This window comes from Myotis daubentonii, chromosome 6, assembly GCF_963259705.1.
Source record: "Myotis daubentonii chromosome 6, mMyoDau2.1, whole genome shotgun sequence".
Lineage (NCBI taxonomy): Eukaryota > Metazoa > Chordata > Mammalia > Chiroptera > Vespertilionidae > Myotis > Myotis daubentonii.
Genome location: NC_081845.1, coordinates 76,031,440 through 76,050,348, shown reverse-complemented (window position 1 = coordinate 76,050,348; position 18,909 = coordinate 76,031,440). Strand labels below are relative to the sequence as shown.

At 36.5% G+C, this 18,909-nt stretch overlaps 1 protein-coding gene across 3 annotated transcripts in view; it reads left to right on the top strand.

The window, feature by feature from the left end:
• The window catches only part of FAM83B (family with sequence similarity 83 member B), an 80,008-nt gene that overhangs the window by 17,979 nt on the left and 43,120 nt on the right, over positions 1-18,909 (top strand). For 2 of the 3 annotated variants that reach the window (XM_059701353.1, XM_059701352.1), the window contains exon 2: positions 312-815. In XM_059701353.1, the coding sequence (XP_059557336.1) occupies positions 372-815 (444 nt within the window). In that variant the 5' untranslated portion in view covers positions 312-371. Of the gene's footprint in view, positions 1-311; positions 816-12,885; positions 13,075-18,909 lie in introns of those variants that run through there. The other variant, XM_059701355.1, reaches the window with a different exon arrangement.

Below are 18,909 nucleotides of genomic sequence, written 5' to 3'. Positions count from 1 at the left end.
TAGTATCAGATTAAAGCTAAGAAGGATGGACTCTCTGGACGTCAGAGAAGAAAAGTGTATTTCCTTATGTGAAAAACTGGAAGTAGAGGCCTTGGAAATGGAAAATCAAGGAATAGTCTGTAAAAAAATCTATTTGTGGTAGTTTTTGAATTATAGTGCAATTAATGCCACTTTTGATATGAAATGTATGTTATATTAACCTACAGGTCATGGAAATGAGTAAATGTAAAAACTAATAATTGACATGGGTTATAAAACCTTTGATTACAGAGCACTAACTGATCTTAATTTTCTCCTTTTCAAACACCCAGATACCTCTTGCTGCTGCACAAATGGACATTTGACAGTGCTGTTGTCAAGCACTTGCCAGGATGGAGACTTCGTCGTTGCTGTCCTCACTGAATGATGAGTGTAAATCTGACAATTACATTGAGCCTCACTACAAGGAATGGTATCGCGTAGCCATTGATACGCTGATTGAACATGGGCTAGAAGCATACCAAGAATTTCTTGCCAAGGAGCGAGTATCAGACTTTCTAGCTGAGGAAGAAATTAATTATATTTTGAAAAATGTCCAGAAAATTGCACAAAGTACAGCCCATGGTACTGACAATTCCTGCGATGATACCTCATCTTCAGGGACTTATTGGCCCATTGAATCTGATGTGGAAGCTCCAGATCTCGACTTAGGCTGGCCGTATGTGATGCCGGGACTCTTAGGGGGTACCCACATAGACCTCCTCTTTCATCCACCGAGAGCACAGCTCCTTACAATTAAGGAAACTATTCGGAAAATGATAAAAGAAGCCAGAAAGGTAATACTATTTCTATTTCTAAATGAAAACTCTGAAACCGTGGGAAAGCACCAAAATATTTGCATGTTAAAATATTCTCCATATGTATGAACCATGCCTGTTATTTTCAGGAAATATACATATGGATACATGGGAAGATTGCACTTTTTATATCTTGCAAATATCTGAGAGAGTTGTGAGGTCCCTGCTAAGGGTAGAGATTTCATTCTCTTCATAATATATGTACACACAGGAGGCCATATGTCTATGAAGGCTAAGATCTAGGGACTGTGAATGAGATGATTTGACATATTTATAAAGTTCAAAACACTTACATTTTCCTTAATCTCTGAAAGCAGATATGTGTTTGGTTAATCTGGTGAAAATTTCTTTTTTTTTTAATAGGACTGTGCCTTAATTTTTTCTGTAGATATGGTTTACGCTGGTAAATAAATCATAGATTCACTTACTTATTTCCTGCGTTGTGGGGAAATGGTATAAAATCAGGCATGACCATGCAAAATTCTGAAGGAAGGTCCTGAGGTACTTCCCTTTTGGGGCCTTGGTCTTCTTTATTAAATATTTATGTTGGGTTATAAACCTAGAAACTCTATTTTAGAGCTCATATTAAACTGTACAAATTTTCTTTAAATTAATGAAATAGAAGTTACTGAGAGTTATCTATGTATTCAGCACTGTGATAGGCACTATGGAGACTATAACAAAAGGTTCTAAAGTGTTTCTTGAGATCACTCTAGCATTTTTAAGTGTATGGACAAAAAAGCTGTGGGTTTTTAAGCTATAAAGTGTCTAGTTCTTAGTTACAGATACTATATAATAAATAAATTTAGATCTAAAAAGGTTCTTAGGATGTACACATACATGGAGTTGCTTTCTTCCATGTCAGTAAGATACAGAAATATGTGAAATGTATGCATTTATGAAGTATGTACAACCAAGATCCCTGAAATCTACAAGACACTGTAGATTGTAGGAGAAGCAACTAAAAGCTTTGCAATCATTTTAGGGAGACACAATGTTCTGAGGCTGATGTCAAATGCAGGCTTTGCAAAAGCAAGGTGTTTTTCCCCAAAACCTCTCAAATAACTTGACGTTTTTGCTGTGTTAACTCCTTTAGCAGAACTACATTAAAGAAAGCACTAATCTATTTCAGTTGTTAAAAATTAGCTATAGAATCAGGCACACGGTAGGTGTCCAAACTTTTATTGAATGCGTTGAACAATCAGTTCAATTTCCCAAATTGAACCATGAGTATTTTTAAAATTGTACTCTCCTATGCTCTGTGAAAAAATTGTACAATTGTATTTTGTAAAACTACAGAGCAAAAGTCAAGGATATATATATATATATGAGTCCTTGTAAAGGTAAAATAACAAATATCAAGTACCAACATGTGCTAATTTCTGTTTGGGGACACAATATATTTTTGAACCACTGTTTGGTTAACTGAAAATTCAAAATACATTAGTGAAGAGTAAACTTAGAATTCATCAACCTACACCACAGCTAGTTTGCTATGGGGCATTGCACTTCTGTGACACAAAATGAAATTGAGTAGGTCTTATGAGTTCTTGGGCTAGCACTAACTGGAAACTGAACACTAATCATGACCATTTGAGATATATATTCTTTTTAATGTGGCAGCTATTTATTTAGAGAAACTCTGAAAGTAATATATTCTCTGCCTGGTCATTGTCTGCTGGGAACTCTGATGTGCATTAATGAGCTGAGGAACTTGAAGTCCGTACTGGAAAACTGTGGTATAATGTTATGTTTATCTTACACCAAATCAAAGTGACATAAAATAAGAAAGGATTTTTACCTTTACTCAGTTTGCAGAGATTATTATGTTAACTCTGCAAATTGATACATTGCAATTGAATGTATATCATAATAGATAACTTAGTGGTGTTTTTCCCTTCAAAGCATTGAAAAATATATTAGTTTCTCCCCAGTTGCAATAAATATTGAGGTCACATGAGCTATAATATGGATGGAATATATATTTCTGAAGTATTTTTGGAAATGTCTTCATGTCACTATATTTATTTAAATACTAGAGGCCTGTTGCACGAAGAGATTTGTGCAATAGGCCTTCCCTTCCCTTGGCTGCTGGCACCAGTTTTCCTCTGGCACCCAGGACCCAGGCCTTCGTTCTGGCTGGGCTCCGGCCAGAGCTCCCCCTGACCCCCCTCCCCCCCCCCCCCCTCCCCCCACGCAGCCGTCAGGACTCGCTGCTCCTCTGATCCCGGGCGGTTAGGCCTCGCGGCTCCTCTGATCCCAGGGCCGTGAGGCCTCGCGGCTCCACTGATCACGGGGCCGTGAGGCCTCGCGGTTCTGCTGATCCCGGGGCCGTGAGGCCTCGCGGCTCGGCAGGCTTCGGGTACGTTTGGCTTCACTCCACCGCTTGGAGCCTAGTATCCAAATTAACGGCCATCTTTGTTGGCGGTTAATTTGCATATCGCCCTGATTAGCCAATGGGGAGCGTAGCGAAGGTACGGTCAATTACCCTTTTGTCTTTTATTAGATAGGATTTTTAAGATCTTTGTTATTTTAAAGATTTTTGAGGTTTTTGACCCTCTTTTCTAAGATTTTAGACTATTTACTAGCCCATACTGGACAAGCTCCTGTGATAAATTTTTTAAATAAGAGCAAATAGTATTATGAAATTAAAGCTTGTCAGAACACGTTGCTTTTTAAAGATTAAGCACAGTTTTCATGACTATCATTTGCTTAGCAGATAAGCTATTTTCTTATAATCTTTCAGAGTCAGTGGAAGCCTATTAGTTATCAGGATAAACTTTCTGATTTTGAACTGTTTTCTGTATTTTAATAGATAGAAGAAAGTTCCATGCCCTCAAATTTCTCAGGGATATATTTTTTGGTAATCAACATTATGCAACTGTGTAGGTCTGAGGTCAAACAAGTAGGGCTCTAAACCAGCAAACAGAACCAGCAAGCCATCTCAGAGAAAAATTTAAATCCATTTCACTGTTCCGTTTGCAATTGAGATAAGGAACTCTGAATATAAATGCCATATTATTGAAAAATCTTAAAATAATAAAAAGAATCCAAAAGCAAGTTTCCTATCAATCCAAACATCTGAAGTCTGAACATAACCACCAAGTTAACATTCTAATCCCTTGAGAAAGTAAATTAAAATGATACTATATCTTATTTATCTTTACTGGAAATATTTTGGTTTTGAATTTCACTAATTTATATGCATTTGATGGGTTGACTTTAAATAGATAGCCAGATTTCTCCAGCAAAAATGGGTTTATTCAGGGACAGAAATGCACAGCAATTTGGGTCACATGGTCTAATGGCAAACCATGCACAAATTCAGAGTACAAAGGAGACAAATATGTTTTTATAGAGGGAATGCGGGAGTCAGAGGTGATGTTGTAAATAGAGTCCATTGGAGGAAAATGAGAGTTCGAAGTATAGTGGCTTTTCATTGGCTGAATTATAATAGTCTGTCATTGGCTGAGTGGTTGCTGGGCCAGGAAACAATCCCTCTTCCTGCTGGAGTAGTAGGAGAAAAACATCTTCCTGTTAGAGATGGGATTGACAAGGAGAGGTAGTGCATGAGAACTCCCCTGTAGGCCCTCCTAACTCCAACTTAAATGAGGTTACGTTCTTAATCTTCACAATTTCTACTTTAAGTAATATAATCATTAAATTATCTGCTTTTAAAAGAAGAATATAGTCTTTATAATATTTTAGAAAATCATAGATTTGTTCTTATTGATTCTTTTTATTTTTGTCCCTTGTCACTTAGAAGTTGTTTAGACGGTTGCTTTTTTTTCCCTTTGCTTTTTTTTATTTCTTTTTTTAATGTATGTTTATATTTTATTTGAGAATTTTCCTTTGGGAAAATCCAATTGCAGGTAACATCTTACTTGTGCCCTAAAAGGGCCATATTTTTATTTACTGGCCCTTTTTCTAACCTATTTTTATTTTTCACTATGGAGTTGACATATTTGGGTCAACTTTGTAAAGTCTGATAGCGTCTAGCAAGACTTTCCCAGATAATTATTTGTCTCTCAAGAGTTGTTCCCAAGATGATATATGCATGTATTCCTAATTACTATGAATACCTCTTATGAAAGTATCCTCTCTAATTACTCTAAAGTCATCTTTCATGAAAGTAATTTTTTTTCTAGGCACTCAGTGGTAGATATCCATGCATTATAACTTTTGATAGTTTTGAATATGTAAATGCCTAACCAGAATGCTATTTGCCTCTCTGTTTCCTAATTCTAGGCTAGCTGCTTCTATGAGATGTGAATCTTAGTCTTGTGAAATATAAAATCAAGAAGATACATAAGCAAAAGTCTAGTGAGAATTAGGGCAGAGTAATTCCTGAGGTGCTCTGTACCGCCTCTCCTGAGTTCAGGTCTTGTTTCCTCCCTGAGTCAGTGTTCCTGGGTGTGTCTGTTATGGCCTAGGGAGTTATTAGTAATACAGAGAAACATTAACTACCAGCTTTTCGCATGGCTGCAACTGGGAAGGTGAACAGATGATAGGGCGTTTCCTGGGATTTGACTGGTATTATAAAAATAGTACTAGATTAGAGGCTTGATCACCAGGGCTCTACCACTAACAAGTTATGGCATCTCCCCACGTATCTTTATTTATTTAGTGAAATATATCAAGCAAAACACTTTAATGTCTTTTAAATCTAATATTCCTATCTAAATCTCTCATAGTGCTTACCAATTTAAGATTATTTCAATATGTTATACTCCTTGCTGAATTAGTTCATTGATGAATAATTTTTATTGTGTCATAGTGTGTCACTTCCGTCTGCATTAATTTGCAACCATATCCTGCCCAACTAAACGATATTTGTTTATTCATCTTTCTTGGACTGCAATTGTCTCTCTCTTAATGATTGCAGTTTTTGTTAAGAACTTCCTCTCTGCCCCCTCCCTATTCCATCTCTCACTGTGAATACTTTTATTCTTTGAATATGAGTCAAAATTAGTTGCTGCCAGAAAATATATTTTGCTTAGTGAGATTTAATGGCATTGTTATCTTTTTCTATTAATTTGAACATCTCTTCTCTGAATACAGTGCATTATTTGTTAATATATATTAATGTGTATACGATATATATATGTGTGTGTGTGTGTGTGTGTGTGTGTGTGTGTGTGTATATATATATATATATATACATACATATATATATATATATATATTCAGGGAGAGAGAGAGGAAGGAGGGTATCCTGTTAAAACTGACATTGCCATGTAAGTATTGTTGCTGTGTATGGGAATACCCTTTCTATGCCAAACTTCTGGTGCTATACAGAGAGATACCACATTCCATATTCTCCTCAATCCATTCACACACTCCCTCCATTACTACCAATAACCAAGATAACGTCAAATATATACTTTTCAACACAGTTACTTAAGGGAGAGGAGAGGGGAAAGAAGATAGCATGTAAGGACTCTTTAACTTCATTGCAAGATGGAGTTTTGGGCTTGCATGACTGATTTGATAGCAAAGCTGTAGTCTCTCTCTTTTTTTAAATTGCCAAATTGAAATGATGCTTTCTTTTTTAAAATTATTTTTATTGATTTCAAAGAGGAAGGGAAAGGGCGACAGAGATAGAAACATTAATGACCAATGACAAGAGAGAATCATTGATCAGCTTCCCGTATGCCCCATACTGGGGATTGGGCCTGCCACGAAGCATGTGCCCTCACCTGGAATTGAACTGTTACTTTCACAGGTCAGTGCTCAACCACTGAGTCATGCTGGCTGGGCCAAATGATGCTTTTTTAAAAAGAGGATTCATGGAATGGTGTGAAGACTCTGAATCTTAGAGTCTCAAATGACCATTTGTATTAGACGTTATACTCAATCTCTCTGAGCTTTATTTTTCCCAGCAGTAAAATGGAGATCCTAATACTTTATACAATCCTTGCAGGAATAGCATGAAATAGATGACGTATCTAACATGACACCTATCACACATTAAATACCCTGTGAATGGTGTTGAGGTGACAACTCCTCCTCTCCTTTTCCTCCTGCACTTCCTCCTTCTCTTACCACATCATTCCAGAGCTTTATTTAGTTAAGAAAAATAATCCATCAGTCTGTATTTTTGCATCACAGTGATTGGGAATTTGTTCTTTTAAATTTTTTAATTGAAGAGAGTGAGAGAGAAAGAGAGAGAGAGAGAAGCATCATTTTGTTTTCCCACCTTTTTATGCATTTTTGGTTGCTTCTTGTATGTGCCCTGACTGGATATCAAACCCGCAACCTTGGCACATCAGGATGATGCTCTCACCAGCTAACTGGCCACGGCTAGGCATTTGTTCTTAAAAGCTCAGTATTGAACAAGACAGTATGTTACTAGGAATGCCATCTAGGATTATTAGCTTTTGTGAAATGACTAGTCCCGAAAATACTTAAACACCTTTCTGAAGTATCATAATGATTATGTACACTGCATTAGCTGTAGAGCAACACAGTATTTCCCCAGTGTTATTTTGTAGGAAGTTCAAACTGGGGAAATATTGATTCAACGTTAGTATATTTGAAAATAAGATCTACTGTGAAGATGGCTTAGATATAGAATATTTTATATTCAGAATGTGCTAAAAAGGCATCCTCTTTTATGGAAAGCAGGCAGGTATGGAAGAAAACATTCTGAACTATACTTTCTTGAAACTTAAAGTTCTGACGATCTAAAAAACTGCAGAGATCTGATGAAAAGCTAAGAGAGGGTGAGCATGTTCTATAGACAAAAAGAAAACAATAATCTTTCCATTTTCATCTAGAATTTTAAAAGTGATCATTGTATTAGCTTTTTAAATAAAGACATTATACAAGGGTTTTATATTTATGAAAAAGAACAAGGTTTTGAAAAATTTTAAAGTTCATATTTATTATAGACCTACCATTTGTTACCAAAATTTGGTTTAAATAACTACAAGTTTATGAAATATTATCACTGGTTACTAAATATCTTTGATATAATTCAAAAAGTGATAATGAATATTATTTAAGGAGTATAATAATTAGTGAGCAAAAAAACTATGATTTCTTGATAGAGATTACATTTTATGCTTTGTTGAAGCAAAAAAATTCAAGGTTATGAAAAAAAAAATTTTATTAAATGAGACCTTTAACTTGGTTGCACACTACAGTCATCTGTAATTCATGAGTTTCAGATGTTTTACCAGTGTGTTATCAGTTAAAAGCTAAAGATCACCTATGATTTTTATTTTTAACAGAATTTCATTTGAAAATTGGCAACTTGAGAAAGAATTTACCCTTAAAAAGAAAAATTATGATTGTTATTAGGGACAATAAATTTATCAGAAACACTGCCTTGAAAATGTTAGTCTATACCTCTATTAATTGTTGGGGGGTAAACAGTTTAAAATTTGAGTTATTTTAGAGTACATATGACTTATCTGATTAAGGGAAATGTTTTTAATACAGTTTTCTCTGATCAGTTATTATCCTTTGATACTCTTTAATTTCACTCTTCCCACCCTCCAACCCCCCAAAAAATAAGCTGTGAGAAACAATTCTTATAGGAACTGCATATGGGTGGCAGGTACAGTCTTTCTATTCAACTTTGAGGGATTGTTACTGACTATGGGAAAAAATTTAGATGCGTGACTTCTCAGATCTCTAAAGCAGAGAGCTTATGTTTTATGACTATTTCTGCTTATTTATTTTCCTTTCGGTCACAAAATTAAAATAAAAACCAAATATTTATTGAACTACTTATGGAATTGTGTAATATTTTTCTGATGACATGTCTTTAGTAGTTTGTTGGAATGACAATGCTAATTGTCATCATAAAACATTATGTTCGTAAAACAGAGTTTTCCTAATGTCTAAATTACACCTTAATTCCATAAGGCTTGAACTGAGCAGTCTTACAAATGCAGATGCCTTTAGGGCCAAGTCAGAAAAAATAATCCTGCACAGGAAGAGAGGACAAGTGGTATTCCAGGAGGGAGCAAAAGGGACATGGAGGAAGAGGAGATAACTTGACTCTGTAGGAATTCTTGTTTAAAATGTTATAAATAAAATGTAGCTTGCAACTGAATGTGATGATAAGCTTAGGGCCTCAGGTACACCTTGAGGCATCTTATCAAAAGTTAACTTTCATAAGAATAAGGACATTTAGCTTTCCTTATCTGTCCTCCTTATGAGATGTAAAATATCAGGGAGGTGAGCTATGGGAGCCTTTTTGAGATGATGAGGGCTGGAACACTAGACTGACATGTTGTATTTTAAGGATTCTGCCTGCTCTTCTAGGGTTGCCACAGATTCATCATGTGGTATATGCTTTTACATCAATTATTCAGGTCTTTAAACAGTCCCTCTTCAAATTATTTTGAAAAAATTGGTTTGCTTTTATCATCAGCAGGGGAATTGCCTTCTGATTCTGTGTAGTGGATTTAATGGCTAGTAAAGAGTAACAGGTAATATCTATTGAGTACTTATGTGTCATAACCAAATTGACCTTCACAGCCATCCTGTGACATACATACTTTCATCATTCATATTTTACAGATGAATAATCTGCATTCTTGTGGTAGATGTGACCTACTCGGTGGTAATGATCCAAGATGGTGATAATTGCAAAGTAATAATGACTACATATTCCTAAATAGAGGTATTGGAGGACCTAGTTGAGAGGCTCTGGGATTGAGACCAGTTGGTGATGTAGAAGTATTTTAGTTTCTAAAAGAGCTAGGCACAAGGATTATATGAGGTTGCTATTAGAAGTCAGAAACAACAAACCTGGAACTGAGATACAATTACAATTAGTAGATGAGGTATAGCACCTAGAATGCAAAGTAGGAGGCACTGAAGAGGAATGGGTTTTTGGAGTTCAAATATAGGGACGATTCAAAAAAGTAAGAGGACATTCAGACAGTGAAGTTGTCTTTTGGCCTCTGCTGGGTTCAACTGTGAGGGGAGGCGGGGGTGCCTTACAGGGAAAGGGAAGGCAGGCTATTCATTCACCAAGGAAATATTTATTTACTGCCTTCCGTTCTAAACTCTGGGGATATATAAGAGAATGGAATACCAAAAACTCATACCTTTGAATGGAGCTTACATACAAATAGGGAGGGAGATAATAAGCATAATAGATGAGGATTGCTGTGGAGAAAAACAAATCATAAATATGGTTGGGAAGGAGGCTTGAGATTGGTGTGTTGGGGGGCGGGGGCAGGTGTGTATTTTTAGATAGAGTTATCAGAGTAGGTCTCATCAAGAAAGTGACACTGGAGTCCAGATTTGAGGAAAGAGAGAGTGAGCCATGCATCTATTTGCCAGCAGAGCACACCAGCCTGAATATATATATATATATATATATATGTATATATGTATATATGTATATATATGTATATATATGTATATATATATATATATGGATAACAACTGCTAGACACCAGAAAGCAAAGGGGAGATGAGTAAGTGAGTTTAGAGAGGTAACATGGAGGTCCTCACAGGCCATTATAAGAACCTTGGCTTATGCTCTGTGTCTAATGGGGAGTCACTGGAGAACTTTGAGCAAAAGAGAGAGATGATCCATTTCAAATATGCTGTTTTAAAAGGATACATCTGGCTGCAGTTTTGAAAATTGACTCGAGAAGCTTAAGAATAGCAGAGGCTATTGAGACAATTCAAGTGTGAGATGAATATCTCTCAGACGCTCAGTGATGGTTGGATTTGGGGTATATTTTGAAGGCAGTGAAATGTGGATGTCAAATAAGTTGAAAAATAGAAGATTGCTCCAAAATTTTTGGCTTAAGTAATTGGAATGATGGCAGTGTCATTCGAAGTTGGTGTCAGAGTCAGCGGAGGGCTGGATAAGGAAGCAGACACGGAGGCCAAGCTACAGAGGCTTTATCATTTTCACCGCAGCCTTGGGATGGTTGACAGTATTACCCCAGCCACCAAGACCTGCAGATGTGTCTAAGTAGAGATTAGGGTTCACTTAGAATCTAAACACAGAGTGCCTGGGCTTGGAGATCAGTCCTGATTCTGATGGATGGTATTAAAAATAACTTGCATATGATTCAGATACAGAGGAATGGGTAAATACAGAGTGTGAGATAAGAAGACTGACTGGATGCTGACCCAGGACCTAATAAAACAGATTATATTACCTCCTGAGAAACAGAGCCTCCCAAAGGCAATTATTAAGCAACTCCCGTATGCTGGGTCAGGGATGATAAAGACAGAATAAGAAACTGGGAAGGTATCACTGGGGTGATCACCTTTTCATGATTTTTCGTAGATCATTTTGGTAGAATACATTTTGAGGGGTAGGAGATGTATGCTAGAGAGTTGGGCATTTTTAAAGATGGGATGAGAGAGGAGTAGAAGTGGATCGAGAAAGGAAGGTGGGGGTTGGTGAGAGAGGTAGACTGAGATCAAATTGTGAAGGTTCTTCAACCCAGCTTTGTGGATATGGACGGTGGGAAGTCATGAAATGTTATTGAGTAAGTCAGTGAGGCCATCAAACCTGATGTAGGACATGTTAACATTTTGTTGGTTAGCTAAAATGTAGGGGAGAATAGAAAACAGGTTATAAGGGATAATGCTCACTGACAGGCTAACAACAGCCTGGAGTCGACTAAAATTAAATGTGAAACAGGGTCTTCTTGAGAATATACCATCAATTCCTGCTATTGATGATATATCCAATAATATAATTGAAAAATATAGCTACATATGTAATTCTGTATCTTAAGAAGGTGGTTTTAAAGCTATATTTGAAATGTCTTAATTATTTGATTTTAAGTCAACAAAGTTTATTTCTGTAAAAAAAAGTTTCAACTACATATAGAGTGCCCCCAAAATTTATATACACACTTTGAGTAATTACAGTGTTTATTAAAATACATGTCATTTTCAAAATTGAGCTATCAGCTATTACAGTGTACATACACATTTTTGGGATATTTTGTATACATAGTTTAATTCTATATTTATTTATTGAATCCCTACTATGTACAAAGCATGCTGATAGGTCATACAGGTGGAAAAAGGAACACTTCAAGTGGTTTAAAGTCTAATATTTGGGGGGCATGGTAAAAGATTTATGTGAGATATTGCAACATGGGCTGCAGGGAGCAGGTCTCCCCCTTGTGGGGTCTTGCCTCATGAAGTTTGAAGAATAAAATTCACGGACTAAAAGTACTTGTTAATAAAAGGGTGGAAATTTATTGGAAGCAAATACAGACTCACACGTAGGGAGAGGTTCCCAAGAGGGTAACCCACTAAGCCCCTAAGGTTTATAAAGGCTGGGTAGTTCTTTGTCTCTTCATGCTCCCTTCTAATTGGACTCCTTCCCTACTTTATGACCCTGTGCTTTTTTAAATTGGTCAGTCTTTTGCAAAATATCAGCTTCAAAGTCCAAAACACGCTGGTGCCCCACTTTTTCTCTCTCCCTTATCTTGTAACATTCCTCTATCTCCTGTGAACATGTTTCCTACTTTCCAGCATCTGTGGATTTCTCTATCTTCTGTGAAAGTATGTTTCCTTTTACCCCATACTCTGTGACTTTTCTTTATCCTCTGTGAATGTTTGTCTTCCTTGCCCCTTTTCCTGTGGCACCTTTTCTAATCTCTGTGAATATATGCCTTCTGGCATCTCCAAGCCCTCACTTGGAGTATTATAGAGCTACTTCCTGAAATTTCAAAGTAGAAAAATTTTGAGATAGGTAAAATACCTTTAAAATATTTGTTGGCAAACACTATTCTGTTTTCTTACTAGTTCAACTTATTAGTTCAATATTGTAAAGATTTATTTATTTTTTATTATTAGAGTACATATATTACTTGTAGAAAATATGAAAAAAATACTGGGAAGGCTTAAGAAAATACAAGTTAGAAATTTTCTTCCTTGTTAGATGAATAGATGGATAGAGATGTACATGTGCATATGTTTGTGTGTGTAGGCATATATAATGCCTTATATAGTCCTTTGAAATGGAATATACATATGTAGTATACTGAGATCATACTTGAGCTTATGTATAAAAACGTGCCTCCTGATTTTTTTCACTTAGGGCTTTTCCCATGATAAAGTAATTGATTTCCTGTACTGGTAAGCAATGGCGTAACAAAGAGGCCGCATTGGGAGCTGCTTGCCCTGGGTGCAGGCAGTAAGAAAGCTCATCGGCTCTAAGGAATTTAAAAACAATGCTGAGACTGACCAAAATGCAGCCTGCTTTTCATTACACCATGTGCTGACAGTTGTCAGTAATATCAGCAATAATATGCTCCTCCTCACCAGGGCAGATCCCGCAGCCTCCACTCATCCCTACCTCGCCTCCCACCCCTTGGTACACCTGTGCTAATATAAGGAGGACGTCGCGGTACTCTTCCTGCAGAAATGAAGAAAGCCTCACAACTGTTTTTGTGTGATCATTAGCCATTCAATAATTAGTTGACTCTTAAAGCTTTAAAAGCATGAAAATCAGCAAGTGTACATTTTCTTTCAAAAACCAAAACTTCCCTTTGGGCTGGAAACTGCTGAAGAAACTGCTATACAGATCGCCATTTCCTGTGTAACAATCTATTCCACTCATGTAACCATAGTCATGATAAAAAAAAAAAAAGATAAAAATGATGTTTAAAATTACACTTGTTTATCACGGGGCTTAACATTTAAAACTGGATTGAATATTTTTCTTCTTAAACGCTAAGGGCTGCTTCCCTGGATAATCCCCATTGCTTCCTTCCTGATTGGGGACTTCCCAGGTGATGTCCTTTTAAACTTCCACTTTTCCACCTCGAAAGCCTAATTTCATCCCTGCCTGGGTGGCTCATTTGGTTGAGCATCATTCTGTGCACCGAAAGGTTGCCGGTTGGATTCTATGTCAAGGCATATGCCTGGGTTGTGGGTTCGATACTCATGCTCCTGCAACTGATCAATGTTTCTCTCTCCCGTACCTCTCTCTCTCTCTCTCTCTCTCTCTCTCCCCCCCACACACTTTCTTTCTAAGCATGTCCTCAGATGAGGATTAAAAAAAAAAAAAAAGGAAAGAAAGCCTAATTTCAGCTATCTTCTAAAAATATCCTCAGAAGGAAAAATAAAAAATCTCTGATATTGACACCCCCCACAATTGAATTACTTTGAATTTTACAATTTTAATTTGTATTTATGGTTATTTCCTTTCTGCTTTCCAATATGACACTCCTCTATAGTGTTGCTTGCCTCCATCCACTATCATCTCTCTGCCATTTTTTATCTCTTACTTTTCAACTGTTATACTTCCTTAAGAAAGTCTCTATCAAGTGTCCCTACTTCCTTATTTCTCTTTCCTCTCAACCCTGCAGTCTGGATTTCTCTTCCATTCCTCTCCTAATCTGGTGCCTCGTAGTCCTCTATTGTCCACATGGTCAAGACATGCCCGCGACCCTCTAATGACCCACAGTTTCTTCCACTTCTCTGTAAGTAATGTTGACCCTGAATTCTCTTACCATTGGTTTCCACGTATTTGTCTCCATTCTTTCCCTATACTTCTATTGTTTCTTAATGTCTTTTGGTAACTCTCTTTCTGTCTCCCTGCAAGTGAATGCGTAAAAGATTTTTTTATTCTTGAATCTGTCCTCTTTCCACATTTTATTCCTGCTTTCCACTTCCACAGCTTCAGCTACTACTGCCATACAGCTCTGGGTTTCTGAACATTGGCCTTTAAATCCCATGGTCCAGAGTCTTTACCTGTATGGTGCACTGGACTTTCAAAATGCAGACTGTCCAAACAGTTGCCAGAAGTTTATGAAGCTCACTAAAGTTTTTCTCCGGTCTTCTCACTGTTAAAGGCATCATCACTTTCTTAGACACCAAGGCCATAATATCTCAGAATCACATGTGATTCTTCCCTCTCTCATCTTATACCTCCAGTTTTGTCATCAGGCAGAGTTTTGGACTTCTGCCACATCTACCTACTCCTGATTCTCTCCATTGCTACCGCCCAGGTTCTGCTCTCTACTTTTCGGGTTAATTGCATCAGTCCCTTTAACTCATCTTGCTACATAACAATTCTGCTTTCTCCGGTATTCCTACCGTCGCTTGCCAGAATGATCAATGACCATGTCATTCTGACCATGTCATTCTTTTATAATTATACACCGTTGTATCTTTGCATTCTGTAAGTGACACAGAATCACTGACCTCATCCAGCACCATCTACTTTTCTAGATTTGACATGCCTTTAAATCTTTGCTTTTGCCCTTCCCTCTTCCAGAAATATTCCTCTGTATCTCTGCCTACTAATATTGTATATATTTTTGTGTACTAGATTTTAATGTTACATATGCTGATTTTAAAATATGTCTTCAACTCTTCAAAGGTCCTCCTTCCCAAAATTGGATCTGAATTTCCTTCTTGTTGAGTGTGGACTGGACGTAGTGACTCCCTTCTAGTGAATAGAAGATGGCTGAGTCATGGTGTGACCAGGTTGTGACAGACATCTTGCTTCCTCCTAATATAGGAGCCTTGATCTCTACTAGTGAGATGAGAGTACTCCTGAGAGTTTTCTTGATTTATACCACTTACATGTTCTTTAACACAATCTATTTGTACTGTAGTTACTAATATATTTTATAATTTTGGGCATTATGACAAATTTTTACAAGTCTAACCTGTTTAATAAACTATGTAAGTACATCAGAGCTTAAAATATGAGCCCAATTTCTAATATCAGTTCAGTAACTTAACACTTTATATTAAAATAGTTCTAGATATGAATGTTTAACCTGGTGGGTCTTAAAAGACATTCTCAGCATCTTATGTTTCACATTTCCAATTATATGTCCAACAGCCATAAACCAATTAAAATATTGTGATTCTACTGAACCAAGTTACATACAGAGCCAATCTCTAAATCTAAGGCTTAATACCTAAACAAAGTGATGTAGATGGAAAGATATTATTTTTATTAAAACCTTCTAAAGTTTAGCATCAAGAATTCTCCTTTGGTAATATTTATGTGCAGAGAAATATAAAAGGAATCTCTAAAGAGTTCTTTATAGTACACATGTGAATATATGTGAGGCCTCAATATTTAATTACTATAGCCCTCCTACTTCTCTATTTTGCAAGTGATATGACATTCTAGTGACTTTAAGTGTTATTAGTGCTAAAATATAATTGGTTTCTTGCCATTTTATCTTAACCCAGTGGTTCTCAACCTCCTGGCCCTTTAAATACAGTTCCTCATGTTGTGACCCCCAACCATAAAATTATTTTCGTTTCTACTTCATAACTGTAATTTTGCTACTGTTATGAATCGTAATGTAAATATCTGATATGCAGGATGGTCTTAGGCGACCCCTGTGAAAGGGTCGTTCGACCCCCAGAGGGGTCGCGACCCACAGATTGAGAACCACTGTCTATGTTTTATGGTGGTTAGAGAACAATGCTCTTTAATTATTCCAAGGGGAAAACTGTTCTTTTTCATTTGGATGTTTACATCTTTTTTTGTAAAGGGTTAATTTAAGGGAAAGGGAGAAGAGTTCTCTCTAGGTTGATATTTAAGAGTATCTTTGCACTTTGATCACAGAAATGCTGTAGGACATGTAGCCAATGAATGGCCTTCAGTGATTATAGTGTGGTATCTGTTGATTTAAGTGGTTCTCCCAACTTTGCCATACATAAATTCAAGAAGCAATGGGCCAGCCAAGAATTTGCAAACTCCAAGTCCTAGAAGCATTTTTTTTTTTTCCTGATAGAATAGTGGTCAGATGGTACATGCAGTTTATTTGGATTCTGATAAATCTCTTGACTTTTTTTTAATTTGACAGCCTCATAGATAAATTGGGAAATATAATCTACTTTCTGTAACTTGACATATGTGTATGGTATTTGTCAATAAAATACACAAATGTGCCCCAAAATTTACAAATATTTAATTTACACACATGTCTTATATTTGAGAGAACATACTTAAAGAGATTTTAATTAAGAATATGTGGCATCTTAGAGATCCTAAGAAATGAACTCTGCATGGGTTTGTCCTCAGCCATCTGGTGTTTGATATAACATTTTTTTGGTTTTGACTGAAATAGAATACACACTCTGTTCCTTCAGTTTTCAATAGATGACATATTTGCAAGGATAACAGGCCCTTGGAATTGAATATTCTAATGATGAATGGCTTTGTTTGGCCAAAAGATTATTAGAAATAAGCAGGGGCAAATCTGATATCAGACCTTGTAGAAAGAAACTTCAAGATATACAGATGTATGTGGCAGCTTAGGTCAGTCATCATGAGCGGGAACTCTGGGTCCAGACTGCCTGACTTTGAATCTCACTTAGCTCTACACTTAACTTTTACTACTATGTACTAAATATGATGCTATGGACCTAAAAGAGTATCTTATTTGATCCTTGAAAACACTGGAGGGTATATTTTATCTTACCATTTTTCAGGTAAAGAAACTAAAATTCCAAAAAGTTAAGTAATTAGACCAAGGATAGCAACTCATTCTTGGTAGACTTAAGACTGAAACCCAAGTCTCTGTCTTATCATTGGGGAATTTACAAATACTTTATTGTTGTGAACTCAGTCATTCAGAAGGGTTGTGGGAGAACAATAATAACATTAACATCCAAAATCTGGATGAGTGAGAATAAGCATTACAAAGAGGCATTGAAGAAATGGTCACTGTTGAGCTAGAGAGATCACATTTTGTGAGACTGAAGCACATATGCTTTTCTGTTGCACTTTCTTGAGACTTGTACATTTTCTTTGTAATATACGTATGTCTTTTTTTATCCTTAGGTAGATGTGCCAGTTTGTGGCTCTGCTTTTACTTTCACAAGCAGTATGTGCTGAAACACAGTTGTTGCATCAGAGACTTTTAACACACACTCACATATCATGACATCATATATTATGAAAATAAACATACCAGGTTCACGTTTATAATTTTTACTTTGCGTTGTTTCTGTGAGGTCGGCTTCAATTAAGTTAGGAAAAAATGAGTTCTGAAACCAATAACCAATAGCAAGTTGTAGGTTAAAAAAGATTGTTGGTTAAAATACTTTATCGATCGCTTAAACTAAAAGCATATACCTCGTACGCTGCCTTTCCATAGCTGGCTGCCTTGTTTATAGCATCCATCTAGTGATGCAGAGAACCAAGAGATAAACACATCAGTCCTAGGACAGACAAAATAGACTTGACCAAAAATTACAGCTTTTTGATGAAACTGGCCACTTGGTTCCACCCCAGATCCCATTTGTCCTTATTTTGCACACAATTCAAATAATCTCCTGGATCTTTTATTCCCCAGAGCAGAGCAGATTGCAAGTCTTAAGTTAGTATATACAAGGAGCCATTACTACAAGAGATGGACGTGTTAGCTTGACATCCTGATAGCAGGAGAAAAACCATTACTAGTAAGAAGCATATGCAAGTGTATATCATAAGCATAACACTGAAGGCCCCAGAAAGTAGTGATTATCACTGTCAACAACCTTTACAACTTTTATTGTCTTAGAATACATTTAATTAATACTAGATTTAAATTACTTTTAGTAATGCTTGAGAAGTTCAGGGGAGATAGTCTACAATTAAAAATGTTTTCCACTTAAGATTGAAAGAATAAAGACAACAAAAATATTTTGGTGCTGAAAGTCACATTTCTACAACTATCAGGAAAATATTTAATTTGAGTTGATATATGTTAGCTAGAATCCTTGGGAGGAACTTATTTAATAAAAATCAGTTCGTTAAAAAATGAAACATCATTGAATATTATAGTCAAATCTAGATTCTTAGAGGTCACATGGGAACAATAGGAATGCAGAATAGTTTGAAAATGCATTGGATACCATCCTGACAGTATTTAGCTAAAAAACTCTCTCTGGATTGCCTTCTCTTGAGTTGTCTTTGTGGTTGTTGTTATTATAATGGCTTTTGTTATTACTTTCCTGTTCAATGCTACTGCCTGCCTTCTCATGGCCCTCTCTGAGATCTTCTGGCTACTTCCTACCTTACAAACTTGGGACAGATTCACCAGCTAAAACTGCTGCTGTACTGGCATGGCAGTGCCCCACCCACCCTGTGACCTCATGGAAA